The following is a 13,896-nucleotide window of genomic DNA, read 5'->3' as shown; positions in this document are numbered from 1 at the left end:
ACCAAGAAGCTATCCTTCGACCATACTGGAGTTTGATCCAATATCTCACACTTTCTTATATGATTCATGTTTTGTTCTCTTGAACTATTTTTTAAATTATTTTTAATTGCATTATGAGTAGATAGTTATCTCTTTTGTGAAGATTAGTATTTGACCTTAGGAATAACCTTATACATTTGGATGCAATTACTAGTTTAATGTAGTGTTCTTATGATGTTTATATATTTATGTTTAATCCTTTTGTTGATTGATCACCAATAAATTGATTTATAATTTACTTTGTGAATCGGAAGTAAAATTAGTAAATGCTTCGAATAAGGTATTCTAGTTTACAACCACCTAAAGATAGTTGTTGATGTTTGAAACTTGTATATTTATGTTAAGTATAAATGTTTAAACTTAAATTGTAACTTGAAGAGTGTGTTTAAGTTGTTAAAAGTTTAATTACTAAGGAACTATGATTAAGCTGAAAATGAGGAATTCCACATCAAAACCATCATAGTTATGATTTTTTAGATGAGTTTCAAGATATTTCCAAGTTATTATTATATAAAGATGATCTTGTTGGATTCAAGTGTGAGTGGTTAAGTCACGTATCGACTATGAATGACTTTATTGTTAGAAATATAACAAATGTAGTTCATATACCTAATGTCTTAAGATTTTTAATGGAGATATGATGTCTCTCTCTTGTAATCCTGAATGAGATAGCTTATTAATCCTTTTAGAGCTCCCCTGGACTCTCCAATAAGTTCTATCTCTTTTTCCATATTTTGATTTTGGAACATTTGTTTATTATTGCTCTCGTAACTCCTTCGGACTTCCCAGCAAATGATGTGGGATACTCACACTTGAGGAGAGACTATTGGGTTTAATTGCGAGTGGTTAGCCTCACACCAACTATGAATGGGAAATGTTAGATATATAAGTGAAGTAATTCATATACATAATGCATTAAGATTTTGGATAAAGATGTGATATATTATTTTCATGTAGTCTTGAAGCATTGACATGTTGCTACTCCCTATACTCTCTAATTGTCCAATAAGCAGTATTAGAGTTTTAATTTGTCTCGATGGGAGAGTGGGAATGAATCATAGTATTATATCAAGTATAGGAAATGCGAAAGAGGTTATTAGGTTTAAGTATGAATAGTTTATCTCCAAATCAACTATGAATGAGTTCAATGTTAGATATATACAAAAGAGATGACACTCATGCCTAATTTATTAAGATTTTTGATTGAGATGTGATGAGTAGATTCTTTATAGTTTTTGAGCATTTAACATTGTCGTGGCACAAAAACTACTCGAGCAAAAAAAACTCGAAAGAAATGAAGTCGCCACCGAACTTTATTTTTTAAAAGGGAAAACATCGATAAAACTCTTTAAAAAATATGGTCATCGTAACCAAATCCAGGTTCGGGAGTCGGTTATGTGTGGGGAAGGTATTAGCACCCCACGACATTCATTATAAACAATGATGACCTTTAATTAATTCTTACGAATAAAAGTGTTAGCCTAATGTGTTCGATTTCTTCTAATTACTATGACATATTTACAGGAAAGGGAAAAAATTTATTATGGTGCTTGAGAAGATGTGAATCTTGCTCCTACGTATCTCCATGTGCGATAAGAAATTCAAAGCTACGTAATTCTGGATAGCAAAAACTTGTGTGTTGGTTGATTTTAAATAAAAAAATTGATCGTGCAGAGGCGGAAAAAAAGTTTGTTGATTGAATATAAAAGGCATTTACTCGCGCTATAGCGGATTATAAAAGTTTATTGGTTGTCATTGTTTTTAGGAGGAAGACGAACAACCGAACTAGAATAAATCATACGACTTGTGTTTACTTACTCGGGGATAAAAGGATGTGCATCCAATTATCCTCTTTTAATCCAATTTTGGTTGATTTATAAAAAATGAGAATTGAAACAACCAAGTTGTGTAACTCGCATCTCGCAAACTCAACGATTAAAATAGATGTACATTTATCTACCGATTTTTATTTTCATTTTCATTATTAACTTATTAAAAAAATGAAGCTTAACACGACTAAGTGGTACTCAGGACGAGATATCGGTTTTTATTAGAAAGACGAGTATTTGAATTTAAATAAGACATGCGTCTTGCGATCATTTACTTGAGGATAAATGGATGTGCATATATTTATTCCTTTTTTAAATCGGCTGACAAAAGTTTACATATCCACTAAACTATTTTCGTGACTTAATTAATATTAAGAATCACATAAAAATAATACATTATGTGTAAGGTAGTAAAGATAAACAACTAAATATTAATAAAAAAAACAACAAGAATTTTTTAAATTTTTAAGACAAAAAAAAGGGCCGAATTTATCCAGGTGATGGTCGTCACCGTTGGTGACTGACAGACATTCACTGTAGCTACCCAAATGACGGTCGTCATGGATGCGTGACAGGTACCCTTCTGACACGAAGACGGGTGACGGTCTTCAAGCTGGGTGATAGTCAGACCGCTACAAAGCAAACACATGTGATTTTCCTCACACGGGGTGACAAGCAAGCGCATTTCCCAGATGAGGGTGACTGGCCAAATGACGGTCTTCATCCCGTCCGTCAATAGTTACAAAACTATGTTTTTTCACTTACAACATCCAACTCTCCTCCTCTCTCACTCATTCAACACAACAATGTCATACATAAATATTTTATATACAACGCATACAATTACTTCAATAATATATATTAAAACATCTCCTAAAACTACAACAACATCATACATGAGTATTTTTAAACAACACTTAGGATTATAATATCATACATGGGTATTTTGGAATAATAATAAACTTACAACAACAACATAAACACTTTTCATAAACAATAACAACTTACAAACTTCAAAAAATGAATGATAGAAAGTTGAATATGGTGATGTTGTTGGTGGTGAAGAAGACAAAGATGGACATTTTGTGTATTATGAAGGTGATGGTTTGAGTGTATGAAAAATTGTGGTTGTTGTGAGATTGAAGATGATAAATAGTGGTGGTATTGTACTCTATTTTCTCTTTGTTTTCTTTTGATTATTTCCAGCCTCTAACCCTTTCCAAAAGCCTACTTCTCAAGATTTACAAAGTTCTCTTTTAGACCCACAAAACTATGGTTTTTGTTAGGTTCAAAGTTGAGAGAAAGAGACTTCTCATTTTGCTGAAAAAATGCAGCTCAGATTTTGTTGTGTGGCAACATTTATAGTTTAAATCAACAAAATGATAGTAGCTCTAAAGAGACAAAGAGAAAGGAGAAGAGGAGTCTTCCTCCAAAGAGGGAAAATGTGACATTTTGACCATTATTTGGTGACGTAGACTTATCCTTTGTTTCAAATTGATCATTAAACTAACATAATGCTAGGAAATAAAAGTGATATTTGTTGAACCTTTTCTTTAATTTCTCAAAAATTAAATTAAATTGGATATTCAAAATTAAAATTGAAATAAAAATGATAAAATAAATTAAAACATTGTTTTTAGAAATTTTCTTAATCAAGGATCAAAAATGAAAAAAACCTCTAAATTTATTATTACATTTTTTTATTTTCTAAAAATGCATGCAATAAAAATTAAAAACCTATCTAAATATTTTTTTAAAGAGAATTTTATGGTCAGACAAATTTGAGATTCTACAACTATCCATATTTAATTATTTTTTAACTAGAAAAATATGAACGACGATAGTCTTTATATTCTCTTTTTGAATTATAATTAAATATACAAGACTCAAATTTTGTCCTTAGCTGACAGGAAAGTTTAAAAGATCCTCTTCAACTGAAATATCGATAGAAAATTAAAAGATTATCTTCAACCGAAATGTTGATGCTTAGATCTACAATGAAGTAAGATATTATCTTCCGCCGAAATGTTGATGCTAAGATTGGCAAGTAATTAAAAGATTGTCTTCAACCAAAACATTGATGCTTAGATTGATAATTAAGTAGGAGATCATCTTCATCCGAAATGTTTATACTTAGACCGTCAGGAAATTAAAGGATCGTATTTAATTGAAATGTTGATGGTTAGATTGACATAAACATTAAAAGATCATATTCAACTGAAATATTGATGCTTAGATCGACAGGAAATTAAACGCATATCTTCAACCAAAATGTTTGTTCTTAGAACGACAATGAAGTAGGAGATCATCTTCAGCCAAAATGTTGATGCTTAGATCCTCAATAAATAAAAGTATCCTCTTCAACTAAAATGTTGATCCTTAGATCCACAGAAAAATTAAAAGATCACCTTCAGCTGAAATATTGATGCTTAGATCGATAAAAAATTAAAAGATCGTCTTCAACAAAAATGTTAATGCTCAGATCATCGATAAAGTGGGAGATCATCTTCAATCGAAATGTTAATGCTTAGATTGGCAGGAAATTAAAGGATCGTATTCAACGTAAATATCGATGCTTAGATCGAAAAAACATTAAAAGATCGTCTCCAATCGAAATGCTGATGCATACATTGATACCAAAAGTAAATGATTCACTAGGGAAGAAATCACGTGATGGATGGTAATGAAAATTGGGTTTTGAAAATTAAAATGACTAGGTGCCCATGATGATTGGGTTTTGAAAATTAAAACACAGGTGCCAATGTCGATTGGGCTTTGAAAAATTAAAAGACAAGTGCCAATGATGATTGGAATTTAAAAATTAAAGGATATGTGTCAATGATGATTAGCCTTCGAAAGTTAAACAACAGGTCTCAATGATGATTCGGCTTTGAAAATTAAAAGACAAGTGCCATGAAGACTGAGCTTTGAAAATTAAAAGACAGGTGCTAATGATGATTGGGCTTTTAAAATTAAAAGACAGATGATAATGATGATTAGGCTTTGAAAATTAAAAAATAGGTGTCGATGATGATTGGGTTTTGAAAATTTAAATGATTGGGTGTCAATGATGATTGGGCTTTGAAAATTTAAATGACAATGTGCCAATGAAGATTAGACGTTGGGGTGTGCTAATGAAGATTGGGTTTTGGTTGGTGCCAATTAAGATTGGAATTTTCGGCAGGTGTCAATGAAGATTGAGCTTTTTTTGGTGCGAATAGAGATTAGGCTTTTTGGTTGGTGGAAATGAATATTGGACTTTTGTTGGTGCCAATGGAGATTGGACTTTTTCGAGTGTGCCAATGAAAATTGGGTTTTGGTTGGTGCCAATGAATATTGGACTTTTAAAATTAAATAACAGAGTGCCAATGATAATTGGGCTTTAAGGATGTGCGAATAAATATTGGGCTTTGATTGGTACCAAAGAAGATTAGTCTTTTCGGTAGGTTTAAATGAAGATTGAGCTTTTAAAATTAAATAACAAGTGCTAATGATGAGTGGGCTTTGAAAATTTAAATGACAGTGTGCCAATGACAATTTGACTTTAAATGATGCTAATGAAAATTGGGCTTTCAGGTAGGGGCCAATGAAGATTAGGCTTTGGAATTTAAATGATCGGGTGCTCATGGAAATTGAGCTTTGATATTTAAATGATTGGGTGCCAATGGAAATTAGGCTTTCGGGTGTTTAATTTTTTCAGCTTGTATTATAAGATTTTTTGGATCTTATAACAATCATGATGTCATATTCATGCATGTTTTCATGTTATGAGATGCATGGTTTTAAAGCTAGAGCAATGTAAAAATCGAAAATGCAAGCTAATGCAAACACAGTCGATGTAGGCTGATGCGAACATGATTAATGCATGATGATGATTTGAATGTACCCTCGTTTATTTATACAATGACTTGAATACTCCAAGAAGGTTACATATGTCGTGTAATGGATGGATAAAACCAATACATTTTCTTTTGCAAAATTTTTGCACCTAGAGAGAAGGTACACATCACAATATTATGTTACCTCAAACTTCCAGCACTCGCTTTGAATTAATATAAGTCAATGGTTGTTGATATATTGTAGGAATTTCCTAAGCACCTAGAGGTATGGAAAAGCGTGCCCCCATCATTTATGCAGCTTATCTTGCCCTAGTACTTTTTATCCTTTAAGTAATTTTCCCCGATCTATTGATTCTTGAAGCAGTTTGCCCCAATCTATTGATTCTTGAAGCGGTTTTCCCTAATCTATTGAATCTTGAATCGATTGTCCCCAAATGTTGACTTGCAAAATAAATTTGTCTCTTCAAGATGGTAATTCTAATGCAATGTCCATGCATGTTTTGAAATCAAAGTTGTTATTGGGATAATATTGTGATATATGAAGAATGAATCAATATCAGAATACAATGTTAGTTTAGTCATTTAAAGTGGAAAAAGATGATTATGCGAGAGCACGATAAACTTTGAAGATGACTAGCAAGTATCTTTGGAGTCAACTTATTCTACCACAATTTTTTCATAATATGCTTCACGTAAAATTTGCTTCAATTAGGTCTTTTAAGGATTGTAACGTGGCTTCGTTCACGATTTTTGAATAAAAAGATTATAAAGCTCAAATTTCAATTTTAACCTCTCATTTCTCCCTCTAGTTATCTCCATTCCTACACTCAATTAACTCAACACATGCATTCAATTTTCAAGAGAATTATGAAGGTTATAAAGGTGAGATGAAGTTTTAAGAATGGGGAGATATAATGGCTTAATAACTAGTGAGATTTTTTTATGGTGGTCAGCTATTTTTATTAAGTATTTTGATTATCTCTTTTTTTTAACTTTTCCATATCTCTTTTTTTTCTCTTCTTTTTTTTTGTGGAACAATTTTTTTATGAAATTTGTTCTTTTGGTTTGATTTTTGAAAGGGTGGTGATATCCACGACGATGTTTAGTGAGGAACAACCACTATAAACTTTTTTATTTTCCATGGCTACTTTGACACTATATTATGTGTGTGAGGAAGAACATGTGGTTGAACCTTTTATTAAAAGGTGTTTAGAGTGTATAAATGGAATGATTCTCTTGAAATTGAATAAATATCCAATCTAATTGAAAAACTACTCTGCCTCGGGTCAAGATTAAAGGTTTAATACATAAAGAAACCCAACTTCTAGGATCAAAGGGGGTGATTAGGGATTGCACTTAATTAGGACTTACGTATTTGGGAAGTGAAACAATATCTTACATCATCAGCCAAGTTTTATTAAAAAGCATATTTTAGCACTTTTGTTTACATCATCCTCTATCTAATCTTTGTTAAAACAAAACTTTTACGAATAAAAAGTAAATTGAGGAACATTGATATTATTATTTTGCAAAAAAAGGAAAGAATGAATAAAAAGAGTAAACACGAAGGACTAGTTCAAAAAGATGCATGATCATTTCATTAATCTTACCATTTAGAAGAAAAATATGTTTAAAATCAAACGAGTACTTACAAAATAAGGAAATTACAAAGCCAAATGATCATCAGCTTTGAGGGAAACTCTTATCTTTTTTCTTTTACTCACTCAAAGGTTGAGGTCGACGTGTTTGTCCAAGCTGACACAAAGTTTCAGGTTTCAACATGATCATCTAAGTTTTCTTCTTCAGACTCCTTATTAAACATGACCTTTTTGGATAGGTCTTCCCCCTCGCTAGGATTCATAATCTCTTTTCCACTCGAGAATCCCACTACTGCCTCATCAATTCTCTCTCTAAGTTATTCTGGAGCAAAAACTTGACCACTCTGGCTCAACCAACTGGCTCCCGGGATATCGATGGCGTTGGTATCAAAGATTTAGGCAGGATCATCTTCCACGCCTTCCTTACTATCACTTGTGTGGGTTGTGATGCTTTAATTCCTTGGCACTTCCCTAGTGCTCTCACAAGGAAATGGTGACGGGATTAAGATGAAAATCGGTGATATATTTTCCCTGTGATAAAGGATATCAAGGGGTTTTAGGAATCCCTTTATTTCTTCATTACATGCCTCCAGAGTCAAAACATCTACATTTGGGCCATCTTCCTTAAGATCATTGACTTTACATCAATCAGCTCTTGACTTTGATCTTAAAAGCTCTACAATCTTCAATCGAGTGCCACACTGTCCCAACATGATACTCTCAATTATAGATTAATGGTGACTCCTTATTTTCTGGTTACTCCTTGGTTTGTACCAATTTGGTTTTGTGCCTAGTTCCATTGAATTTGTTGAGGGATAGACAATGGTCACTGGTAAGGAGGCCTTGGAGGCAAAGGTGTTGGATATTGAGTTAGTGATGTCGCTGCCACATACGAGTATGAATAATATGACATAAGAGATGATGGTTGCTGGAAATCGGGGGACATAACGATATTGACAATGAACGGTAAGATCTTCCAGTGAAGTTAGCTTGTGATGGAGGATATCCAGAAGGAAAAACATACATTTGGAAATGGGAGGTTGTCATATGGGTATGTCGTGGATTTGGGGTGAAACCGGGTGAATATAGAGGGGTATCCATTTCTGTTGTAACGGTTGGTGGAGGGTTGTCTTATCTCCTTACTAAAGTTTACAAGTTTCCAATACTTGATCCATCTTGATTTTCAAATTGTTGACATCCTCTCTCAATTTTTATTGGCCTCCTTCAAGTTCATTAATAATTCTCCTGGAGGTATTTCGACTTCCAGGTAAGTTTCAGGGGATCAGCTTTGTTTAGTTAATTTTTTGATGATGAAAATGAAATGAGTTTGTGAATGAAAACATGGATACATGCGGGTGATGATGAGAATGTGGGTGAATGGTGATGCATGCTTTTTTTTTTTGTTTTAGGAATGCAATATGTTAAGTATGAATGGAATATGCTAAATTTGAAATTTTAGTTTTTTGTTCGATATTATGTGAATGTGATATGCTAAAAGAATTTTTATGAAAATGAATGCAATGACATGTCATGTATGGATTTAGGAGGGTATAGGTAATTGGGTTCCCAACAACCTATATGGAGGTTTATTATGATGGAAAAGGTTCTAAGTACTTTCTAAATAGTGAAACTCATAAGGGATGGCTCTAGGGTTTTGGTAAGGTTGCTAGAGTCACGGACTCTAATGGGCTAGTCGTTATACGACAGTGTTCTCAAAAGGATCTCCCATAGGTAGGGTCTTTGCTCTTACAAGGCAAGATGTGCATCTCGAGGGCCAACACTAGGAAACACCATACTTGACAAAGGTTTTAGACAAGGTTCCTAGAGTCACATACCCTATTTGAAATTTTTCCATAAAAACAGGATAGCTATTTTACGACAATATCTCAAAAGGATTTACTCTAGATGGATTCTTCATGCTAACCAGGAGAGATGTGCATCCCGAAGGCTAACATTACGCAACTTCCACACTTAAACTTAGGTTTCTTTAGACTCGAGTATAAAGCCTCACTCGAAATCATGCATGCATGAAAGCAAATGTCAATCCTAAACCCATAAAGCAATCAAAATACATAAATATATAGACAAAATATCATCAACGAAAACAAATAATAAAATAAATAGTATAATAAAATATAAAGACAATAGAAGAAAGCATAAACAAAGGCCTACGCTGTTTGCAGAACTAATTAAACTAGGCTTGACCCTTTCGTTGTCCCTAATGAAGTTGCCAGTTGTCGATGCACGAAAAATACCTGAGCATAAAAAATGCTCGAAAGCAATAAAGTCGCCACCAAAGTTTATTTTTTAAAAGAGAAGCATCGATAAAACTCTTAAAGAATAAAATATGGTCATCGTAACCAAATTCAGGTTCAGGAGTCGGTTACGTGTGAAGAAGCTATTAGCACCCATCGATATCTGTTGTAAATAACAGTTACCTTTAATTGATTTTTGGGAATAAAAGTGTTAGTCTAAGGTGTTTGATTTCTCATAATAACTATGACATATTTACAGGAAAGAGAAAAAAGTTTTTTATTAGGGTGCTAATCTTGCTTCTGCGTATTCTCAGGTGCGATGGAGAATTAAAAGATACATAGTTCTGGGTAGAAAAAACTTGTGCGTTGGTTGATTTTAGATAATAAAAAATTGTTCGCGTAGAGATGGAAAAAAGTTTGTTGATTGAAAATAAAAGGCATTTACTCGCGCTAAGGTAGAAAATAAAACATTGTTGGTTGTTGCTATTTTTTGAAGGAAGACGAGCAACTGAACTAGAACAAATTATACGACTTGTGTTCGCTTACTCGAGGATAAAATGATGCACATCCAAATATTCCCTTTTAATCCAATTTTGATTGGTTTATAAAAAATGAGAATTGAAATTACTAAGTTGTGAAACTCCCGTCTCGTAAACTCAACGATTAAAATAGATGTACATTTATCTACCGTTTTTTATTCTTTGCAATTTAATTTTTAATTTATTAAAAAATATCAAACAAATCTTAACACGACTAAGTGGTACCCGATACGAGTTATCAATTTTTATGAGGAAGACGAGTATTCGAATTCAAACATGATGTGCGTCTTGTGGTCGTTTACTCAAGGATAGATGAATGTGCACTCATTTAATCCCTTTTTAATCTGGCGGAGAAAAGTTTACATATACACTAAATTATTTTTGAGACTTAATTATTAATAAAAATCACATAAAAATCATCCATTATGGGTAAGGTAGTAAAGATCAACACTAAATATTTAAAAAAAACAAGAAGCATTCTTTTTAATTTCTAAGGAAAAACAAGAAAGGGGCGGAATCTGTCCACGTGACGATCATCATCGTGGGTGACGGACAAACCACCACTATAGCTACCCAAATGACAGTCGTCATGGGTGCATGACGGGTAACCTTCTGACATGAAGACGAGTGACGATTGTCACACTGAGTGATAATAAGATCGTCAGAGAGCAAACTCATGTGACTGTAATTACACTGGATGATAGGAAAACACACTGCCTAGGCGAGATGGAGTTGAAGATGAATGATAAGAAGTTGAATATGGTATTTTTGTTGTTGGTGAAGAAGACAAGAATGAAGGTTTTATGTATTATGAAGGTGATGGTTTAACTGTATGAAAAATGGTGGTTGTTGTGAGGTTGAAGATGATGAATAGTGGTGGTTTTGTGTTCTTTTTTCTCTATGTTTTCTATTGATTCTTTTCTAGCCTCTAACCCTCTCCAAAAGTCTCATTCTCAAGAATGACAAAGTTCTCTTTGACACCCACAAAACTAGGGTTTTTTGCTTGGTTCAAAGTTAGGAGAAATAGACTTCTCATTTTTTTGAAAAATGCAGCTTCTAGATTTTGTTGTGTGGAAATATTTGTAGCTTGAATCACAAAAATGATAGTATCTCCAAAGAGACATAGAGCAAGGAGAAGATGAGTCTTACTCCAAAGAGGAAAAAGGTGAGATTTTCACCATTATTTACTGAATTATACTTTTCCTTTGTATCAAATTGATTATTAAAACTAACATAATGCTAGTAAATAAAAATGATATTTGTTGTGCTTTTTTTAAAAAAATTTAAAAAAACTAAAAATGAATTGGATATTCAAAATTGAAATGAAAATAAAAATGATAAAATAAATTAAAACTTAATGTTACATATTTTTTTGGAAATTTTCTTAATCAATGATAAAAACAGAATAAACCTCTTTATTTGTTATTAAATTTTTTTATTTTCTAAAAATGCTAACAATAAAAATTAAAAACCTATCTAAATATTTTTTGAAAGAGAATTTTATATCAAAACAAAATTGGGATACTATAGACACTTTGTTGTTCCTGACTCACCCTTAGACTCCCCAACAAATGGTATTTATATCCTGATTCGGTTTGGTGGAGAATGTGAGTTAGATTCTAGTATTGAATCTTGATATAGGAGGAAGGAGACTCGCACTTGAGTTAGAATTTATTGGATTTAAGTATCAATAGTTAAGTTCACATTTATATTGGACAAAATGTTTTATATATATATATATATATATATATATATATATATATATATATATATATATATATATATATATATATATATATATATATATATATATATATATATATATATATATATATATATATATATATATATATATATATCAACAAACGATAATAAATTTCTCTCCTTTTTTTATCTCTTTTTAATCTTTATTTTCGGTCTATCTCTCGATCCTAAATTAATCTTCTCCACTTAAATAAATAAAATAAATAAATTAATCTTATTTAAATATTTCTCCATAAGAATTGAATTCAAACCCAAGACAATACTCATAAAAGTCTCTTTAGCATACTTAAGTTTTAATTATACATGTGTTTAACCATTTAAGTAAAAAGGTGGGGAATGTGTATTCCTTTGAAAATGAACATAGATTTTATTTTAAAAAATAATACTATCAATCAATTTTTTTTAGAAACATCAAATTATATTGCGATTTTTTTTTGAAGTAGGAGAAATCAAATTTTCATATTTATATTTTCAATAAGCTATTCATGTAAATTACAAAAACCTTCCCCATAGCATGTAAAGGAAAACAACTCTAATCAAAACTGAACTCTTTAAACAACATATATACAGTCAAAGTCCTGTTATTGCGTTTGAATCATTCCATAGAACATAGACTCATCGAAAGTAACATCTTGTTGACAAGCTTCATAATCAGAAACCAAAGGTGAGCAAATCAAAGACCTCATATCCCCCCAACCAGTGCTTTCTATTGAACTCAAGTCCGTGCTACCACTAATCCTCGTTGATCCATTGTCTTTTTCTTGCTGGTTCACGTAGGTCAACCCTGCAGAGGTTATGTTATTCATTGTGGATGGATAACATAGTTGATCTTGTGGGAAGTAAATGTTAGTATTCACTGGCTGCAGTTGATTGTTATCATCATAGAACTCAAGTTCCTTAAGGCTATTATATTCTTGGAGAGAAGAACCATTCTCTCTCTTGATCTTTTGATTTATGCTGAAAACTTGGCGAGTTTGAGATTCTTCCTCATTCCTTTGCTTTGTTAAAAGTTTCTTCTTCAACCTTGTGTTCCAGTGGTTCTTTATATCGTTATCTGTTCGTCCTGGTAACTGCGCTGCTATAACAGACCACCTGCCCGTATAAAAACATATTGTTTCGTTAGTCTTTTATTCCTGTATAAAATTTATTATATATAATCTTAAAATTGAAAAAAAATAAAAATTACCTGCTTCCAATATTGGCATAGAGGCTGCAAATAATGTTATCTTCTTCTTCGGAGAATCTTCCGTGTTTAAGATTTGGACGAAGATAATTTAGCCATCGAAGACGACAACTTTTTCCGCACCTTTTAAGGCCTACTACAAAAGAGAAATTAATTAGTGCTTCAGCAACATATATAAGAGTGTTAGTATATGATAACAATATGTACCTATTTTCTTGGGAAGAGCTATCCAGTTGCCAGCAATACCATGCTGTTGGATATAAGCTTTGAGTTTAGAGTCTTCTTCTGGCGACCATGGACCTCTTTTAACATTGGCTTTGTCACAGCAAGGTGCTCTTCCCATGTTTTCTTCGTAAAGGCAATGCTTATTAGATTTTGATGAGAATGATTATTTAAAGGGAAAGGAGAGAATGATGTATGAACAAATAGAATAAGATAGACAATTGACTGGAATAATCAATTGAAAAAGGAATTCCATGTTTTCCTTTATATTTTATTTTTTTGTCTTTAACTCTTTCCTCAGTCAAATAAATAATATATTTTAAGTATTGCATGCATTTCATTGTCAATATTATAGTTAATAGTCTATCTTTAACTTTCTTCGATATTTATGGGATGTTGTTATAAACAATTCTCTCCGTTTTAAGATGAAATGTCGTTTAAGATATTTTATTTATATAGCCTTTTTGAGACAATCCCAACAATGCTTATGATCTACTACGAAATATTTCTATTCCTATCACATATGTTGGGATAGTTCCTATTCAAAAAGGGGATAAGATTAGTCAAATGCAATGTCCAATAAATTAAAGAATGAAATAATATTGTACGTTAGTTACTTGGTTTCTTT

At 32.1% G+C, this 13,896-nt stretch overlaps 1 protein-coding gene across 2 annotated transcripts; it reads right to left on the bottom strand.

The window, feature by feature from the left end:
• Positions 1–12,346: 12,346 nt before the first annotated feature.
• LOC127135312 (transcription factor RAX3) lies at positions 12,347–13,477 on the bottom strand. Of its 2 annotated transcripts, none has more exons than XM_051062054.1 (3): positions 13,254–13,477; positions 13,050–13,182; positions 12,347–12,955 (listed from the first exon to the last, which is right to left on the bottom strand). In XM_051062054.1, the coding sequence occupies exons 1-3, from the start codon at positions 13,387–13,389 to the stop codon at positions 12,445–12,447; spliced, it is 780 nt and encodes a 259-aa protein (XP_050918011.1). In that variant the 5' UTR covers positions 13,390–13,477; the 3' UTR covers positions 12,347–12,444. The 2 variants fall into 2 exon arrangements, with proteins under 2 accessions (XP_050918011.1, XP_050918013.1); XM_051062056.1 differs by having other exon boundaries at positions 13,050–13,179.
• Between the last annotated feature and the right edge of the window lie 419 nt (positions 13,478–13,896).

Source organism: Lathyrus oleraceus, chromosome 4 (genome assembly GCF_024323335.1).
Source record: "Lathyrus oleraceus cultivar Zhongwan6 chromosome 4, CAAS_Psat_ZW6_1.0, whole genome shotgun sequence".
Classification (NCBI taxonomy): domain Eukaryota; kingdom Viridiplantae; phylum Streptophyta; class Magnoliopsida; order Fabales; family Fabaceae; genus Lathyrus; species Lathyrus oleraceus.
Note: the sequence above shows the minus strand (reverse complement) of the source record. Positions and strands in the feature narration are given on the sequence as shown.